The sequence below is a fragment of the Protomyctophum bolini genome (assembly GCF_963924005.1).
Source record: "Protomyctophum bolini genome assembly, chromosome: 6".
NCBI classification, from domain to species: domain Eukaryota; kingdom Metazoa; phylum Chordata; class Actinopteri; order Myctophiformes; family Myctophidae; genus Protomyctophum; species Protomyctophum bolini.
This window is the reverse complement of record NC_137867.1, coordinates 28,504,451-28,523,836: the sequence shown is the minus strand read 5'-3', so window position 1 is coordinate 28,523,836 and position 19,386 is coordinate 28,504,451. Positions and strand designations below refer to the sequence as shown.

The following is a 19,386-nucleotide window of genomic DNA, read 5'->3' as shown; positions in this document are numbered from 1 at the left end:
TGAGCCACCGCCTGCCCCTGTATGACATGGAATAGTCTAAGAAGCTATTGTAGGCCTATTCTGAAACCAGGCCAGGGGGATTATTAAAATAATATTCTGGTGCTTCACCCAACATCCCCCAAAAGAAAAGCTGGCAGCTTGACAAATTAATTTCTGTATCATCAAAAATCTTAGGCCTACATTACTGCATCTGCATTACTTGTGAAACAAACTTCCCAAGTCAAAGAGTAGCCTATTTTTCTATCTTGATATTCTTCACTATATAGCCTACCTCAAATTTGTGCAAAACAGAGACCTAAATGTCTCAGGTGGGACTCACAGGAAATAATAGTGGGAAAAAAAGGTTGCGGAAGACATCCGGCTGGACCTGGCTCCCGGACTACATGACTCGCTTCTGTTTGATAACTGTACCTGGACCCAAAAGGGTAATTTTTGCTGCTGAGGTTTAGGGGGTTTCTCCTGTCTGTCTCCAGACAGAAAGTTATATGATATTAGGCAGAGATCATGGCTGGGGATTGTGAAATATAGCAAGCATCAGTAGTAATCTAATGTAACTCTGTATGACCATTTCAATTTCTTCAAAATGCTTACAATACAAAGTAAATGTATTTATGTCCGTTTACAGCGTAATATAAAACTGAAATCTTAAATAATGCAACTACATCTCAAACAAAACAACTTTATTGTCTAAGGACAATATATTGATTGCACATTCATAACTGAAATGAGTGGGGGAAAAATAAAAATCTCCCTTTCAACTCAGTCAGCCAAATGAACCTGAGCAATTCAAAATTCTTCCAGTGGTGAATCATTTCACAGGCTAATGGTCTAAAGTGATGGAAGACTTGCACACCACAAACGGATGACTCTTTGGATAACTCCTTAGACAGAAAAATAATAGTTTTTCTTTATATTTTACATGATCAACCACATGCTAAAGTGCACTGATAGGAGGGAAAACGTTTAGATTAGACATCAGAGACGTATCATATAGATACTGTATGGCACTGACGATTCCATGGTCTGTCCTCTTATCACTTATTTATTGAGCACGTGGTTGGGCATGTAAAATATAAAGAAAAAAGGTTTATTTCTCTGGGAGTGGTATGAGTCTTTCACCACTAAGTGTTTGAGACCACAGCACCCACAATAAACCTTATATTAAAGACAAAGAAATGTGCAACAGTCTACCCTGCACTTACAAGCTAATGATCTACATCCTTAGCTAGAAACAGCCAGTGAAGTGACCAGAAGAGCTCCATGAATGCACAACAAGGCAATTGAAATGTCCAGCAAAACCTAAATAAAATATAATTTGACATATGGCAATAGATTGGAGAAAATAAATAGAAGAAAATAGAGGAAAAAAACATTTATGGAAGTAGTCTTCTTATTAAAGTGACAAAAGATTCATCATCCCCATCAGTCATTTGCGAGCTTACTTTTAGCTGTTGATTATCTCCATTCAACACATTCAGTTCTTAAACACGCTTGCAACTTGTTTGGTCTTAAAAGAAAATGATCCGTTTCATTTAAACTATAGGACAGCAAAAATGTAGACTTTAAATCAGGCTGTTAAGAAAACACATCAGACATGTTCTTTGGAAAATAGTAATTAACATGGCCTTTAGAACAAAGGTTGCACATTAAACATTAAACTGATATCACTAAACAAAAGTTTAGATGGTTTATACTGTATAAAATTGAAATGTTTTAATAGACTTTGAAAGCCTGTATAAATTATACAGGCTTTCAAAGTCTGTATTAAAACATTTCAATTTATTTTGAGATGCATAGTTGTTTTTTCCCACAGCACCTCCGTGTCAGTCAAGTATTTGTTCAATTCACAATTTAAATATGGAACAAAACAAATATGGAATTAGGCCTTTTTTTGTACAAATTTTCTAGCGAAATTCAAGCATGTTCCTGATCTGGAAAATAACAAAACATGCACAAACCCCCTGAAAAGCAAACAGACCACTTGAACAGATGGTTTCGGTCCCAGATTGATGCGTTTTAGCTGAAACTGTTTTTTTTTATTCTGTGAGTGCTGGTATTCTGTTTTACTACCATAGAAAACATGTTTATTTTGCACATACAGTAGATTTTACCTAGATCTTACTTCATAAACAATGCTGACAGATAACAAATCCCTCAATGGATGTTTAAAAAGACAAGAGTAAAACTATTCTCATTTTACTCATTTTTAAATTTCAGTGCAATTCTTGTACATTTTAGTAGCCTGGCATTGCCAAACTGATCACGTGGCATTCACTCACAAGGTCCTCCACCAACACCATGGAGGAACCCACATGATCAGTCTGGCAATGCCAACCTAACATTTCAGAGCAACACACAATATAGGCTGGTGAATGTTCTTAAGGAAAACATTTTGACATTCATTTTCAGTTGGTCTCTGATTTCATCATCATTTTCAGTTGGTCTCTGATTTCCTCATTGACTAGTACCACACAATAACATCTGAGCTTAATTTCCCTACAGTATCAAACTTAACTTAGCCGATGGATCCCGTATACTCCTCCTCTATGCCCTTTCTTTAACATTTAAGATCTCCATGGAGAATGTAGTAGCCTTTATATCCATTTTTTAAACTGGGCCAAACTGTCAGTACTTTCGATATGAGAGACAACTGTCAGTAGACTTCGATATGAGAGACAACTGTCAGTAGACTTTCGATACTCTTATAGCTGTGTGAAATGTAATCAACAGAAGAAAGTGATGTGCAAAATCCTCCAAAAGACAGCCAAAGACATTGGTATGGTATCACACTCTTAACACAGTTCAGTATATAATATATTCACTACAATGTTCAAATATCCCTTGTGCAATAAAGACATTACAGAAAAAACAAATTAAACGGAGCAGTGACATTACATACAAGCGACAACACCTTGCTTTCAACATCCATTGATATTTGTTCACAGTACAATATACTTTCTGGTCAGTACAGGCAGAGGAGCTTGCCTCATGGGGTGGGAGTGTTACTGCCTGCTGGTCCATCTGCCAGGGGTGATGGTACTGTGACTTTGATTCAGAAGAAGAGGATAAGACTCAACTGCGAGTCATTTTACAATGTTTGATTCCATTCAGGACAGAAGTTCACAGAACTAAGTGAACACTGTAACTGTAACTGAGGTAAACATTGTAAAAATATAACTGTTGAAGACAATCCAATTTAATTTGAATAGGCATAGAATTATGTGCTGAATAGTCAGAGTACAGTGGTGTATCTAAGCAGATTGTCCTGTGGGTCATCCCACACCCTTCCCCTTTATTCCATGTCCGGGACAGGCTCACCCAGGAAGTCCATGGCTGCAGATACCTTGATGGCTGAGCCAGAGGATCCGGACTCCACAAACATTTGGGGGATGTCGTTACCAAAGTAGATTTTACTGTTGGCTGAGATGGCCTTGAACTTCATCAGCTGCAGATACTCTGGTGTTAGTTTCATCTGCAGGCGGAGAAAAAATGTTTACTCAATATTGCTAATAGTAAATAAATCTGAGGGGGCACAGTGGCGCAGTCGGTAGCACTGTCTCCTCACAGCTAGAAGGTCCTGCAATTTTGACACTGACGAAGGCCTGCGCGCCGAAACGTGTTTGTCTGTCTGGTATGACTGCTGCTGCGGAGCACTATCTTTATTAATAAAGACTCTTACTCGACTGGAAGTGCGGATTTAATTCTTCTGGAATCTGCACCCAGCACATGCCTGAAACTATATAAAACCTTTTCCCTTGAAGTTAAATCTTCTGCTGCAAACAATAAGAAGTCAGTCAATCGTCCGGCAAATATTACTGTGATTGTAGCCTATCCACATTAGAGAGAAGAGCTCGGTTCCCAAACCTTTTTGGCCATGCACCCCCTGTTACCTCCCGACCTAGCTGACCCCCCACATGGAAATGTAAATTGCATAAGCTAGATAGACATATATTTCCTATATGCATATAAATATGAACCTGAATATGGCATATATATGCAGGATAGGCTATATTGTGCATTATACTTGCCATATATTGACATATGTTCATTTTAAAATAAACACCATAGCACCACCATTAGCCTTTTCATGTCGCGCACCCCCTAGAAGGCGCTCGTGCACCACAAGGGGTGCACACACCACAGTTTGGGAACCACTGAGCTAGATGATCAATTTGGGTAAACTATGTAAGAAGAAAGACATAAGGATTTCTGTGTGTGTTATGATGTGTGACATGTGTCACTGCATCAGTATATTATAATCTCTCACCTTATTGGCATCAGCTACTTTGTGTGCTGTGTAGAATTCTGCATCTGCCCTGGCCTTCTGCCTGGCAAGGAAAGCACCATCTACAAATAGAGACAGTCAGAGATGTTGTCAATTATGAGAAGGAAAAAAAAAAATAGTCTCCATCTGTATGTGTGTCAGTCACAAAGGGCTCTTTTGCAGGGACAGTTTGCTCCCATACTCATGCGCATCATCTTTTTACACTGTGGGCAAAGACTAAGTTGTTTGTGAGCAGGATTTGTCTAATAATTATTGACAGTATGTTTGTCTGTTCCTTTAAAAGTAGGCCGATGACAAACTAGAAAAAGTGCTCCCCAGAGCACAGGTCTCCGCCAGGTCACGTAGGTAATTGTGGGTCCAAGCAATGCTACCAATCAGGATGGAATATGAAAAGTCTAGATCACTTGACTATAGAGACAATGTGTACCGTGCTGTTTGGACAAAATTATAATTAATATAAAAAAATGCTTCATGTTGGTGCTACATTGGGACACTAAAAAGGTGGCATTTGCTCCTCAAAGTAGTGCGAATGTACGATTGTGTGTGCAAAGTTTCTCCGCAATCGGACACTGTGTTCATGATTTGCGGCACTTTGTTCAAAACGGACCACTCCTGCATATTTTTTTGTGTATTTGTGTGAAATTTTGATATAAGTCTTCGCCATGCTTGTCAGCCTGGCGGAGACAACTACCGTATGCTGCTACATGCTTGATGTTTTGAAACAGAAATGTAACAGTGCCTCCCTCAAACTACACCAACAACAAAATGTATATATTTTTAAACATGAGTTAACATACCCCATGAAAGTCTTAATGTCCAAAAGTTTTACTCTGTTACTTTAAATGGGAATTTGATGATCTGTTTTGATCCTAGTTTTTAACACGATGGACGCTAGATCGCCTCGCAACCCGTCTAATGATGGGTTAAGATTTAACCCCGGAGGTCGCCAAACCCGTCAGATGGCGTGTAGTAAGGGTGATATTAGTACCATGCAGCCGAAGCTCAACACTAACTTTCCGTGCAGCCCAGGCTGCTAGACAGCACCCACGTTCTTCCCATCTTGAGGAACAATGCATGCGCCTCCCTGTAAACAGTGATTTCTAATCCCATCGCGCCAGCCATGTTACTGCTTGTGGTGAAACCTGAGACATGTAGATTGCTGTTCGAAAAAGGTTTTGCGCCTCTACTCGTTGTATTGGGCTGTATTTACAGTATTAGAATGGCGCCTATATTGGGGATATTGCTTGCTCCCTGCGGTCATTTCAAATGGCCAGCAGGAGGCGCTGAAAGTGTTAAAGCTGAGATCTCAAAATAATTGTTGACTGAGATCTGACATTTTATTCAGTTGGTAATTGACACAATCAATATAACATGACTAAAATCAGAGTCTACCAACCTTCAATTTGAGAGATCCTTTTCTCCGTCTCCTTTTCCATGACTTTCTGTCCATACTTGATCTCAGCCACTTGGGCCACCTTCTCAGCCTCTATAACAAAGAGAAGAATACAACTTTCAAATGTGGCATAACATAATTATGTTTTCCAGGCCCAGACACATTTTATTGAACAGTGTCTTATTAGTGTCAGATAAGAAAGAATGTAATTTTTTAATTGGTCAAACCACCATCACTGGTCCCCCAAAGGTTGATGATGTTGATCCTTTTTGAGGGAACTTGATTGGCCTGCTTTGTGTGTTTGTGTGTACCGCATAGTGATGATTTGAGCATGGAATGTGATGTATGACGATAAGAGCGGCCCTCACTTCACACGATTGTGATTTTTATATAACATCCAACATGATCTTACTGCGTTTTATATTAAGTTAAAGGGGTTAGGTAGTGGTTTATATTAAGTTAAAGGGGTACATTTCCATTCAACATATTCCCTGTACACCCGAGCTCCTTTGTTGGAGGCCCCTCCAATGCATGCCTTTTGAAGATTACATCATATGGCAGCCAAGTCTGTGATTTTTAATGTTTAGAGCACTTGTGACAAAAAATGTTTGCCAGCCAAGTCTATGGACTTTAGGACAATACAATGTTTGTTTAGAGCACTTTACGTAAATCGTTTGCCAGCCAAGTCTATGGACTTTAATGTTTGTTTAGGGCACTATTTGACAACGTAAGACATCATGGGGACGATTTAATTACAGTAGGCGCACCTGACTTCACACAATTGTGACTTTTTCCCTTTAGTTTACACTAAATCCCTTAGTTAAAAATAGATCTAGAACATATCTCGTGTTGCGTGAGCTTGTAGATCTAGCCTACTATTCAACTAATATTCGCCTGTTTTCTCATAACTGCGGAGCACTACATGTACTGTATATGTTAAACGCCCATCCCTAGTGTGTGTGTGTGTGTGTGTGTGTATTAAGTTAACGTATTGCCAAACATGTGTTTCATCTTCTCTCACCAATCACAGCTTTTATCCTCTCCGTCTCTGCCTCCTTCTCCACAACCTTCTGAGTCTGTGCTGTAATCAGCAACTTGGTCTTCTCACTCTCCCTGTAACACACACACACACGCGCCCTCGTTTATCAACTCGGCGTACGCCAAAATATGGGTGCACCCGGAATCACCGCAATTCGGCATTTACCATTTCCGCTAAACCTTGAACTTGAACGTGTGCCAGGACAAAAATCACGTCAGGTCGGGAGCTGTCGTAGGCTTTGTCCTCACCTGTTTTTCTGTCGTACACAAGCGGAGCATCATTGTCAACTGAACTGCTGACATGCTGTCACAGGCATCTAAACATATGTTTTCACTCCTAAAAGTGTGCAAGCAATTAAAAACAATGTTGCAAGTTAGATGCTTAAGCCATTTAAACAGTGTTTTGCATGAGCGCATGCCAACGGGTTGATTGCAACCCGTTGTTTGCAATCTACAGCCATGTCTTTCTCGCGTTACGTCTCGTATAGCAAGGCAAGCGGGGGAAACTTTTTTATTGGCTTTTTGCATCATGTAACCATGGTTTCCATACGTTGTGTGGTCGTATTGCAGTTCTTCATGTCGCAAAAACGAGGGCGAGGCTTGATTTCATAGGGCGTGCCAGATTGATTTCAGCCGTCACATTTATCACTGCTAGGAATGAAATTAAGGAAGGATCAGCTGTTTGCGATCACTTTATAAATGCCGTGGCGACGTGAGTGTACTACAAAACCTACACTCGAATTTGGGGCAGATTCTACACTCAATTGATAAATGAGGGCCATAGTGTCTGAAGCTATGTGCTATTAATTATATTGCTCTTTAATACAGGGGTTTTCAACTGATTGTGAACCAGAGACCACCACCCTGAGTAAGAGTCAACCTGGGGACCACTGATGTGCTGGTTGGGGTCAGGATATGTGTCCTGAGATTAGTTAAAGGTGGGTTGAGGATTGAGATTGCTTGAATATGCTAGTGGTCCAGAGCTTTAAATAAAAAAAAAGGTTGAGAACCAACCACTGATCTATTCCTCTTACTTTATCCAACCTTCCATGACCTGGCTGATTCTACAAATATAGTTTTCTGAAAAACATTTGTTGCCATGTTGGCAAACAGTGCTCAAACTTTTTCACATAATGGACACCCCAAAGATGTATGTCTTTGGCCTCTACCCCATCTGAATATAACTGTATTTTGTTCCATGGACCACCCAGAAGCAAAGACTTGAGTTAAAAAATTTCAATGAGCCACAAATGGACGGTGGCTGATAGGGATGTTGAAAAATGTTGAAAATCGACTCGATTATCGACTCATGCCTCCCGCGACTCAAAACGTATGAGTCGAAAGAACGTTTTTATTTGTATTATACTTTTTTTGTAATGTAAAACGTTATAAACGTTGCTGTTTCAAATGTTTTCCAAATGGGAGAGGTACGTGTTTGTGCTGTGCTGCTGCGCCTGTCAGTGCCGCTGTGGACCCCATCGTCCAAGGGTGTGTGTGGTATCTTAGCAACACTGAATGATCTGTCCCATTGGTCGTGTGCACGTATCATGAGCCAATGGCTGCAGCTCTGAGCTTCCCAGACCCAGGTTCACATATCATCTACACATGCCGTAAAGTGAGCCGACAGCCACAGGTCTTCTCTGTTCTGAGCGGTGAGCGCTCTTCTCTTCTCGTGAAGAAAGCAGGACAGAGTTGTCAAATAAATCGCGCCGCGGCGCCGTCATTCATACTGTATTTATTCTCCGACATGACATTAAAATACGGAACGTGCGTCCCGTATCAGTTCATTAAGGGGCTCGTGACAGGCTGCAGACACAGAGTTGGGACTACTAGCCGATAGCGCCGCTGCTCCTTCAGTTTAGTTGTTTACAAAATAAAGTAATTTTTTAATTATTGGGATTTGATCATTGATGCAAATTCTAAACATATGGATGCAGCTGCAGAAGTTGTGTTGCTTAAAGGAATGCATAGTTGCGTTCTCCTCAACTGCTGCGCAGCAACAACAAAAATATAAAAATGAGGGGAAAAAAGGGAAAAAAGTCGTTCGACACGTCGATTTTAGGCCTCGATTCGTCGATTGGCCACATATGAGTCGTTTGGCATCCCTAGCTGATACATAAAGCTAGATCTAGCTTTATATCTAGCTGTCTATCTATGCAAAGTAAAGGAATACAAGGCAACGCTTGGCGCAAGGTAAGACAAAGCTTTATTTAACCTACTTGTAGGACTGTCTCTTTTGGAAAACTGCCGCTGTGCAGTTTTGGCCTCATGAAACACTATAGAGATGCACCCACCATGCAACTGTTTTGGTTGTTCAGGCTAATGTAGTCTTGTTGTTGATGATGATGTTGTGCCACCATGCAACTAGTCTTTTGGTTGTTAACACATTCAGGACGGGAAGTTGGGAACACCTTTTGGTGTTTTAAGCATTATGTTATACTTTAGCTATTGAAAAATAGCAGGTCTACAAACTCATAGCGCTATTTTTGAAAAGTCGTGAAAACGTGTGCAAATCTTTGAATATATATTCTTTCACAGCAAATGTTTTTAACTCAAATCTTTGCTTCTTGGGGGGTCCCTGGATCAACATATTTTGAGATGGGTCTGCGGCTACATATATATAATTTTGGGGGTCCTTGACATGAAAAAGGTTGAGCACCACTGACACTTTTTTTTTATATCGGCCTCAGATCTAAATGGGTTTTAGTTTATTCTGAAACTGGCTTTTGATGTGAACATTGTCAATTTGTCATATAGTCATACTTTAATTGACAGCACGATTCCCTTGCATTCCCTTGATACGGCTTACTCTTACAGTTATACAGAGAGCCCAGACGATCACGTGTCTCCCCGATACATGTGATGCCAAGGACGCTTCTTTTCACCAGACAGTGACAAGTTTCGCCAGTAGGACATAATACATAGCGGGGTACATGTTATTCGTCCTAGTTCCACACTGCATTGAACAGGCCTTTCCTCTGCTTTTGTCACGACCCCCCGTTGGGGGAGGTGTGGGAAAGAAATAGGAATTGGCATAACGACCAAATTGGGAAAGAAAAAACAGGAACACAAATGGCATTGAGAATTGAGATAGTTTCATAAGCCAGTGTAGCACAATAATTTATAGTTTGTAAGGGTCTGGTTGGTCCAATAGATTGACCCTTGTTCGATAGGCTGACTGATCAGGTAGTTAATATCCTTTGGTTGCATGCTTTCACATCTTCATTATTGTTTGTACATAATAAGAACAACAATGTAATTCCCATGCACATTTTTATTCCCAGCTGATGAGTGGAATGTTAGTCACAGACAGAATGGGGTAAGAGAATATTCTTTTTCTGGGTACTTACATGATCTCATAGTTCCTGCGAATGCTCTCTGGGATGATGGGCTTTGTGACCCGGACCGCCTGTACACAGAGAGAGTGGGGTAGGGTGTGCCAGACAGACAGATAGAGGTGTTAAGTTATTAATCATCTGTAAAGTAAACTTCTCAGTCTGAGGCATTTATTATCACAATATGAACTCTGTCTATGTTGACCGTTAATGACCCATTCCCCCCAAAATGATGTGTTTTGTTTATTCAAGCTTACCCATGAAAATCCTGGTATAAATTGCACACTGCATATCTCCAAGCATTAATATTGAGATTTACAACTAAAATCTGTGTTCACGCTAACGCCTACTTAAAACAGGTTTGACAAAGGGCACACAACTCAGACGAGGTGTGACAGTACACACCAAAGTACCGGTAGTAGTACAATAGTGTACTGTGCAAAATGAAATAAACAGTATGTCTTATTTTCCTGAACCGATTATATGGCAAAGCCAAGGGTTGCAATTCACAATGATTAAAATATATTGTTTATTCATAAGAAAAGGGGCCTACTTTGTACTAGTGGTACAGCTTGCTATGCTAATGCTGTTCCACCCAGTTTACATTAGCCAGAACTTGCGTTCTGCAATACCTGTATGATAAGACCAGGGGCCATGGATGTTAGATCCTCCTGTAGTGTTTTCTTCAGATTCTCATCGATCACATCTGAGGGGAATAGTAAGATTGAGAGAGTGATTAGTGAATGAAATGAGATAGTGCAAGAGTTTATTCCAATTTAGAATAACTGCTCAGCTGAAATATAGCCTCCATCTAAAGTTCAGCACAGCTAAGTCAACTGTTTTGTTTTGAATTTTCTAAAAAAAACCTGGCATTTGTATTTTGCGTCACTACCAACCCCTAGTTGTTGGTCTTGGCGTGTAGACTGTTTGTTGACAAACACATCTCCTTCGATACACATGGAGTCACCAGCCACTTCTTTTCGCTGGACAGTGATGAGTTTCACAGAGGGTGTAAACACATGCAGAGGAAGATACAATCCCAGTTTAGGGAATGCCCCAATGTGTAGGAGATTCTAGTGCAGCAACAAACAACCACCCACCAACACCAGCAACTGAGTTTGTAGAGCACTTGGCAGAGGAATCGAAATGAGTCTCCATGATGTTGGGCAGGAACTTTAGCCCTGCGCCACCTGGATGCCCCTTAATCACGTGGACTCTAGCGTCCCTATTCTGGGGTGAACATTCAGCGAAAATAGCATATCTATAAGCTCACAACAAAGCCAGCAGTAATCAATAGGAACAGGAGTTCCACCTAAGGAGGACCACCTTATCCCGCCTATATTCTCTCCCAGCACTTCTCTCTTGTATGACTATTTCACGTGGCATCAATCCTACTAGACTTACCAAATAAGCCAATGTAGACCTCCTGTAGCGAGTGTACGCTACAGAATTGATTGAGCTCATGATGCACTTTGTTAAATATCAAGGCTTTGTCATAGTCAGCTGTAAAGTTCTTTACTATGTCGTACACTGAAAAGAAGAGAAACAAATGCTTAGTTAGCGGTAAGTCATAAATCACAGTGCATGGCCATCTTCATTCCTGTTACAAAATGTGATTGGGTTGTGTAATTTGTCTTTCATTGCCCAGACAGCTTCAAATATTGTTTCACAATCATACTGAGCTAATTGCCCATATCGGTAGAATATGATGAATACATAGTTTGATGTTCTTGGCCCTTCACATGGTATATTAGTTTACCTGCTGAAGGAACAAGAAAGTTCACCACTTCTATGCGGTCGAAGTAAATCATCACTCCCCCGCTGAGGAAAGAAAATACATGTCCTTTGTGACACTTTTATTAAAAGCATCATTCAGTATCATAAGTACGTTTTCAGGATGGGTGGTGTGCCCAGTGGCAAAGGGCCATTTACTCTTAACTTAACAATATTACATGAAATGGTAATGATGCGAGTCCTGTTAGTATCACATTTCTAATAACGTTAGTCGACAAAATGGAGAACACCAAGTACTGTAGCTCATTTACGTAGCATAGCAACGTAACAACTAGGCAGACTAGTGTCTCTGCTAACATAAAAATGTGTTGATACTTGAGATGATACTGTTTCTACCAATGGCAGAATGATATTTAGTGATATGGCATGTTTCAATTGTGCACATCTGGCGCGTTATAGTGAAGAAGAAGCACTACCTTGTGCCACATGGTACATTCTTCACCTCATCAGTCTGCAGAGTTGTCTAAAAGATGAAGGGAGTAAGACTAATTCATTAATAATTTTACATTAGTAAATCATTACAAGTTAAAACTGTGATATTTAAATTTGAACGGTTCACAAAATACCTGTGTTCTGTCTCTACTTTAGCTTTCCATTCAGAGGTACAATACTGTATTAAACACAGATTGGAAATCTGCAAAGTGACTTGATGCTGCTTATTTGACTCAGATGAGGGCACAAATTTAACCAAATGGAACATTCTATTTATTCACTCTTCAGAGCTAAATCAACACTGAGGCTGCAGAAGAAAAAACAAATTCTAATGGTGCACTTGCAAAGAATATTCAGTAGAAGGGATACAATTACCAATGTTGTGGGGTGTGACAAGTGACAAGTTTCTGTGCTTGTTAATGAGTTTTGTGATATTTTAAAGCTTTTTAAAATGCCATACCGTCAACTAAATGACACGTGCAATACAAGGAACTGTAATTAATTAGATATCTGGCACACAGATGAACATAGATGACACTGGCACCTCTGTCAGATGACATATAAGTAAATACTATTCAATAAATACTATTAGTAAATGCTATACAGCATTAGAATTGCATTGTTCAGTTAGTACTAGTGAGTGACCTTTTGTTAGTCCAGACAGAGTTCAATGGGACTGCTAGAACCCAATCAGACTGACCTGAACAGATTTATAAATGGTGATAAAGGGAAGCATCAAGTGAAAGCCAGGTCCACTGGTGACTGTCAGGAGAGCTCCTCCCCTATATATGAGAGAGAGAGAGAGAGAGAGAGAGAGAGAGAGAGAGAGAGAGAGAGAGAGAGAGAGAGAGACACACACACACACACACACACTTTCAAATGTGGCAGGGAACACACAGAGAAACAATGTGGATGGCCATGTTGACAGCATTGCCATATGGTTTGTTTTGTGGGAACATTTCATTGTGATATCCCATCTGTTCTGTGATTTACTCCACTGCACTGGTTGTCAACATGGGCTCCAGGAGACCCCAGGGGTCCTTTAGGGAGTTCCAGACCTAGGGTGATTGATAGTTAGGAACCACATGGACCTTTATGGGTCTGGAACTCTGAGAGTGTACAAGGAAGCAGATGGACCCTTACACTCTCAGAGTAAAAAATAAAGTAATACTAAGGATAATAGATCAGGGTCCCAGAGATAAAATTTGTATCAAATTGGGGTCTGTGACCTAATCAAATTAGCGGTCCTTGAAATGAAAATGATTGAGAATCACTGATGTTTACTGGATGTAGTGCATCATAGCTTTGGGGCAGATGTTCCTTATAGTCTACTCACCAATTGGTATTGTTATTGTATTTTATATAGTTTATTAGTCACCTTGATTGAAATTTGTATTCACAGTATGGAACATACTTCAAACGAAAAGTACAGGGTAAAACCAGAAAAAGCCCAAGACTTGTTTACATCAGGCATTGCATCGTCCATTTTCAATTCGTCAGAATATTTAAAGACGGACAAATATACACTGATCTTCTATGCAAAAAGAAATCATATATACAGTAAAAAAAAAGTAAATAAAAAAAGAAATCACACCCGTGTGAACTGAGTGGTGCAACTTCCCTCTCCCCCTCCTCTCTCTCTCTCTCTCTCATTAGCAGGCAACAGTGCAGCACTATCTCCCTCTCTGTTTCTGGCAAACAGCGCACCTACTGGTACTAATAGTCATTCTCGTGCTCATGGCCACATAGGCGGCTCATGGCCACATAGGCGGGTGAACACGGACATTGCTGGTTGTAGGAGTGGTTGCACCACTCAAAAAAAGAGGGGGTGGACTTTTTTACAGTTTCGAATTGCAGCTGCCCGTAAGTGCTCTTTGAGAGCGGTTTTGAAGGAGTCTAGGGATTCACATTTCTCAATGGCTGTTGGTAGGGCCTTCCACATTTTAGGACCGAAATTAATTTAACCCCTCGTTGGTAACATGAAACATGATTTGTCGAACTCCCTCTGGTGTTGTGAGCAGCAACTTTGCAGCAACTTTGTTGACATTAAGGCAGATATGTCTCATCGCAAGACAGAACTTGTCATCATTGAAGGCAATCTCAATGCAGTGAGATATCGGAATGAGATTCTGGATCCAACTGTGATCCCAAATCTTCAGAATTTGGGACCTATCGCCATCCTCCAGGATGACAACGCTCGCCCCCACAGAGCAAGGATCATCACAGAGTAGGCCTACCTCGGAGCGGAGAGGATGGAATGGCGTACCGTGAGTCCAGTCCTCAACCCAATTGAACAGTTGTAGGATCAGCTTGAGCGTGCTGTACGTGGAGTGACCAATAGAACGCATGTTGGCTGACTTGCAACAAATCCTGGTTGAGGGATGGGATGCCATCCCACAGCAAAATGTGGTTAGGTTGTTGACCAGCATTAGGAGGACGTGCCAAGTGATGTGGCTGTGCATGGATCTTCCAGAAGCTATTTGAGTTCCCTCAGGCTCCATCTTGCGCCACCCTTATCCCTTATCCCTAAACTTATTTGCCATTCACTATTTTGAAAAACATTTTAAAATAGTTCAACTAGCCGATCTACATCGAGACATTGTGAGCTTGTAGATCAGCTATTTCAACTATTTTAAAAGGTTTTATAAAATAGTAAAAAATGGGAAATTAGTTTAGGGATAAGGGTTAAGGGGTGGCGCAAGATATAGCCCTGAGTACTAAAATTAATAGTGCAAAAATGGCCAATATGTGTTGTTTTTTCCTTAATACTGTGGGAGAGTGCAATCATCCAATCCGTTAAACAACTCAAAACAAGGCTGAATACAAACCATTTGCTGTTTTGGCACATTTTTGGAGGCGCCAAACACGCGTTTAGCTGTTCGTGGAATAATGAATCAGGCATTATGCCCTTACAAGCTGTACCTCGTTGTAAAGGTGACTAATCAATAAATCAATGATAAAAAATACAATATCAATATATTATTAAAGGGGGGGAATAATCTACAAAGGTTAACTTTCCTAAGTTTGTGTGAGGAGTTTAGTTGTACTATTGTACAGTTGCACTGTTTAGTCGTTTACCTTGAAGGCATTGCATGAGGCCTGAAGAAAACCTTTGAAGCTTTTCTCTCACCTGTAATAAACTCCTGTGTGTCCCTCCTCGATCTTGTGGACTGAAGCCAAAAGTGCTGCACCTGCTGCAGCTGCGATGATTGAGATAATGGCACCCCACTGTGCCATCCTGATGACATTTCAGAAGACAAAAAATGTTATGAAGAGCTCATATCATAGTTTATTACAAACTAATCAATGTAATTAATTATTTAAAAAAAGTAAAAAATGTTAGTAAAGAGTGGTACTCAAAAATAGCAGATATACAAGCAAAAAGGTTACAGCGTGTCACTTCAAGCCACACACATCTGCTATGAAATATCTTGACAATTTTTTCTTCTGGGGTCCTTTTCAAGAACTACTGATTTAGAAGGCATTTGTAGAATCGGCTTCAGGTAATATATATATTATATGTGTTAATATAACAATAAATAAAAGTGTCTATGCATGGCATTCTTTGTGGTCCTTACAGGACAACTTTAGTTTTTTTCAACCAAGGTTCATGTTTTAGGTTGTTATTAGAGAAAGTAAAAGGTGAGTGTAATTGCTTTTTCATTTGCTGCTTTCTTTCGTTTTAGGGATTTTAGCTGTTTTTGACAGAGGGGCGGGGGCATTCCAGCACGGGACTAAATATGTATTTCTTTACAAAATTGTATGAAACAGAAAGGTCCTGACTGATTGTATTAAACGACGATAAACTCCCCAACATTGCCCCTGTACGGACAGCTTAGATTGTCCTCTTTGTCTCTGTCAAAACAAATCCTCTATTGAGATGTTATCAGCAACTTTCTGTCAATAAACTGAGTCGAGTGATGCACAGTATAGGATACTTCATGCATGCCCAGTGATGCACGAAGACAAGTAGGCCTACTCACATTTTTTACTTAAATAAAAGTATCAACACTGCAATGTATACTATAAGTACCAAAAGTAAAAGTACCAATTTCACAGGTTTCAATTTCAAATGTATAAAAATATTTAGAAAATAGCAGCTATACAAGCTTACAACACGTTATGAGCTTGTAGATTGGCAAAAAAAAAAGTAGTAACAAATGTTTTCAAATAATTGTATTGTAGTGGAGTAAAAGTACAATATTTCTTAGAAGTGAAAGTATTGAAATTGGGAAATACTCCACTAAAGTAAAAGAAATACATCAAAATTGAACTTATGTACAGTAGGCCTACTTGAATAATACATGCCTGTCATCACTGGACCAGGGTTAGGCTACACGAACACAGAAGAATCATGATCATGAGTTTAGAAAGTTTCTCATAACATGTCATCTGTTTTTTTCTTCTCCCAAACAAAGCCTTGGCAGAAACAAAGAGGACAATCAAAGCTGTCCTTACAGGTTTGTCCAAATAGAAGCTAGAAATGGAATCATCCATAGCTAAGCACCCGGACCCGTACAGCACAGGTGAAGTATTGGTGATTGATTCCGATCTGTTTCATGAATGGGATGTCAATATAGGGTGTATAGCAAGTATTTAAGCTTTGAGACCCACGCCACCAGTGGGCATCAATGCTCACTAGTTTATCGCCTTTGAACGGGCTTAGCCAGGCATGAGAGTGAGTGACCTTCTTCTCACAACTTTAAGAGGATTGGCCCACCAGAGTGTGTCCTTATCTCTCTAGTCCTCGTTCAATGTTTGGAGAACACACAGAAATTAAGCGGCCAAAAACACATGCTTCAATTTTCATTTTCACTGCTGCAACAGTGTGCGATATGGCACTATTTTTTTTTTTTAACTTACAGTACATGTCAAATACTGTTATTTATTTGACTGGGAACATCTATAATAATATTAATACTGATTTGATGTGTGTACCACTACCAGGCCGGGTAGTAGTATATATGTTTCTCTTTCTCTTACTAGAGTTAGCTATGGCATTCAGGCAGCTAAACTGACAGTCAGGGCAACACTTGCGGCAAAGTTGGAAAACATCCTTGTACACCTTGCCTTCGATGGTCAAACAAACGTGATATTTAACTGCATGCAGCCTAAATGATTCGTTACAATTTACAAAAACAGTAATATTTTCGGTCAGTCGACCTACCTGTGTTTTCTTCAGACGCCTCACACGACGGATAAATAAAGCAAACAGCCTCTAGTGAACGGTTAACTTCCGCGTTTTGCGCCCTACGTCACCACCAGGCCAACGTAAACGCTATGCGTAAACGTGCTTGCTGCTTGGACGCAAAAAAGGGGTCAAATCAGCCCTCAACGGCTTCTCACAGAAATATGGGGAGGGGATGGGTATGGGGAAAAAGATACTCATGGAAAGGCTATATTATTATTTTTACCTATATTGACAACTACCGTGAACCGACTTCACTGTAGTAGTCTTTTCATAAATTATATTTGTACTGGCTGTCTGCTGTCGTGAAAGTTTATAGTTAGAGAAATTCAGTTAAAACACCAAAGTAGTAATAGGCTAGTTGTTAATTGTGAATTAGCAAAATGGACATTTGTACCGAATGTTTCCTTTATCCTCGTGTTGCTCTCCTGTTTTCGCCGAAGTTTTTATACGTCCCGTTGTCCTTCAAGTTCCACAGGCTACAGGCTGCCGTCTGCCGTCAAGACGTGCGAGATCGGGTAGGAGAAACGGGGCCGCGGCTTGGACGCCTTTGGTTCATGTATCCCCTATTCTCACCGCCAGATGGCGACAAAGACCAGCTTAGAGTTAGACAAAGGTTTGGGTAGCCTCGGAAGCCCAGGCGTTTTTATGGTGTGGGCAGCAGGGAGACTTTTCCCCCTGTGCATCATCATTAGTCTGTCTCGATTTCAGAATAACATAAAATAAAAAAAAGATCAGTCAGCAATTAACAGTGACCCTACTTTACCACCCAGCAGATTTGTAATCAATTTATCTGCAGCTCTATAATAGGATGACTTTATACACTTTCTAAGAGGGAAATACATTCTCAAATTAAAATGAATAAATAAACAGCATTATCATTAAATGGTTTTCCACTTCATATATATTCAGTCACCAACAAGCTTTGGATCTGTACACAGCTAAAGGTCGTGCCACTAAATTGACTGCAGTGCTTTATTTTTAGACCTTGGTCTCTTGAGAAATCTACTGAGGGCCACAGCTAACCCCTAGGTGCTGCAGTGGCAGCTCTACGCCGTGCATTTTAAACAGGGGAGGGCAAAAAGGGAACAACAGAGCTAGGGAAAAGAAGTTTGTCAGAGTTCATTAAGTATCAAGGGAACATCGCTGGAACTGGCAGCGTAAGCCGCGCTGGGGCCCTGGTGCCATTAATCACGACTGACAAGAAACCAGGGGCCGAGGGAGCGGAGAGGAGGGTGGAGGTGGAGGGATGTGGGGAGGAGGGGGAGCGAGGAGAGAACTCTGCCAGAGTCTCTGTTAGTGATTATAAACCAGGGGTCCACACACGGCTATGGGTGTTGAAGGTATACTGTATACCACACCACATCCACAGCACTGTAAAGTTCAGGTACTACAGTTCACACAACTGTATGCTGCCTTCCCCAGCATGTAATGTAATGGAAGCACATGGTCCAAAGACAAAGCCACTAGCTAATAGACCACTCCCTGACTGCAGCAACTGACAGAAAGGCCACATGGAAATTGTGGCCAAGAAAACGTGACATAGTGGCATAATTCTCCAAAGAATTTAATATCTTGTTGTGAGAAAGTAAGAAGATAAGCCTATACTGTAACTGTACTCTCTCTCTCAATTATCTCTCTCTCTCTCTCTCTCTCTCTCTCTCTCTCTCTCATTGCTCTCTAACATTTATATGAGCACTGCCTCTGGCTTAATAGCATGCAGGAGAGTGGAAGTGCGCTGTAACAGAGTGTCGCCCATATATCTCTGTCTGCCTTGCGTTATTTTCTCTGCGCCCCAGAGCTCTCGTGCTAGCAATCCCTTCCCCGCAATGCTGCCACCCTGAAAGAAGAAATAAATAGGAGAGAGAAGACAGAGAGAGAAGAAATGAATGGGAAAGTGAGAGAGTGACAGAGGCAAAAA

The 19,386-nt window shown here is 40.6% G+C and overlaps 1 protein-coding gene across 3 annotated transcripts; it reads right to left on the bottom strand.

Annotated features, from left to right (window-relative positions):
• Positions 1-665: 665 nt before the first annotated feature.
• Positions 666-17,884, bottom strand: erlin2 (ER lipid raft associated 2). 3 transcript variants are annotated; one of them, XR_013964248.1, is made up of 13 exons: positions 17,445-17,517; positions 15,408-15,515; positions 12,978-13,059; positions 12,262-12,308; positions 11,811-11,872; positions 11,456-11,581; positions 10,684-10,757; positions 10,067-10,125; positions 6,700-6,791; positions 5,682-5,771; positions 4,268-4,347; positions 2,336-3,472; positions 666-2,256 (listed from the first exon to the last, which is right to left on the bottom strand). XR_013964248.1 is itself a non-coding variant. In XM_080766334.1 (12 exons), exons 2-12 carry the CDS (start codon positions 15,512-15,514, stop codon positions 3,293-3,295), a joined length of 999 nt encoding a protein of 332 aa, XP_080622460.1. In that variant the 5' UTR covers position 15,515; positions 17,863-17,884; the 3' UTR covers positions 666-3,292. The 3 variants fall into 3 exon arrangements, 2 of the variants coding, with proteins under 2 accessions (XP_080622460.1, XP_080622459.1); XM_080766334.1 differs by lacking the exon at positions 17,445-17,517 and adding an exon at positions 17,863-17,884 and having other exon boundaries at positions 666-3,472; XM_080766333.1 differs by having other exon boundaries at positions 666-3,472.
• Between the last annotated feature and the right edge of the window lie 1,502 nt (positions 17,885-19,386).

Excerpts from the sequence above, each read along its gene's own strand:
- erlin2 (XM_080766334.1), bottom strand. The coding sequence starts at position 15,514 with ATGGCACAGTGGGGTGCCATTATCTCAATCATCGCAGCTGCAGCAGGT. Across the intron at positions 12,309-12,977 it reads CCATTTATAAATCTGTTCAG|ACAACTCTGCAGACTGATGA; the intron begins GTCAGTCTGATT and ends TTCATCTTTTAG. Across the intron at positions 11,582-11,810 it reads CTTTCTTGTTCCTTCAGCAG|TGTACGACATAGTAAAGAAC; the intron begins GTAAACTAATAT and ends TCTTCTTTTCAG.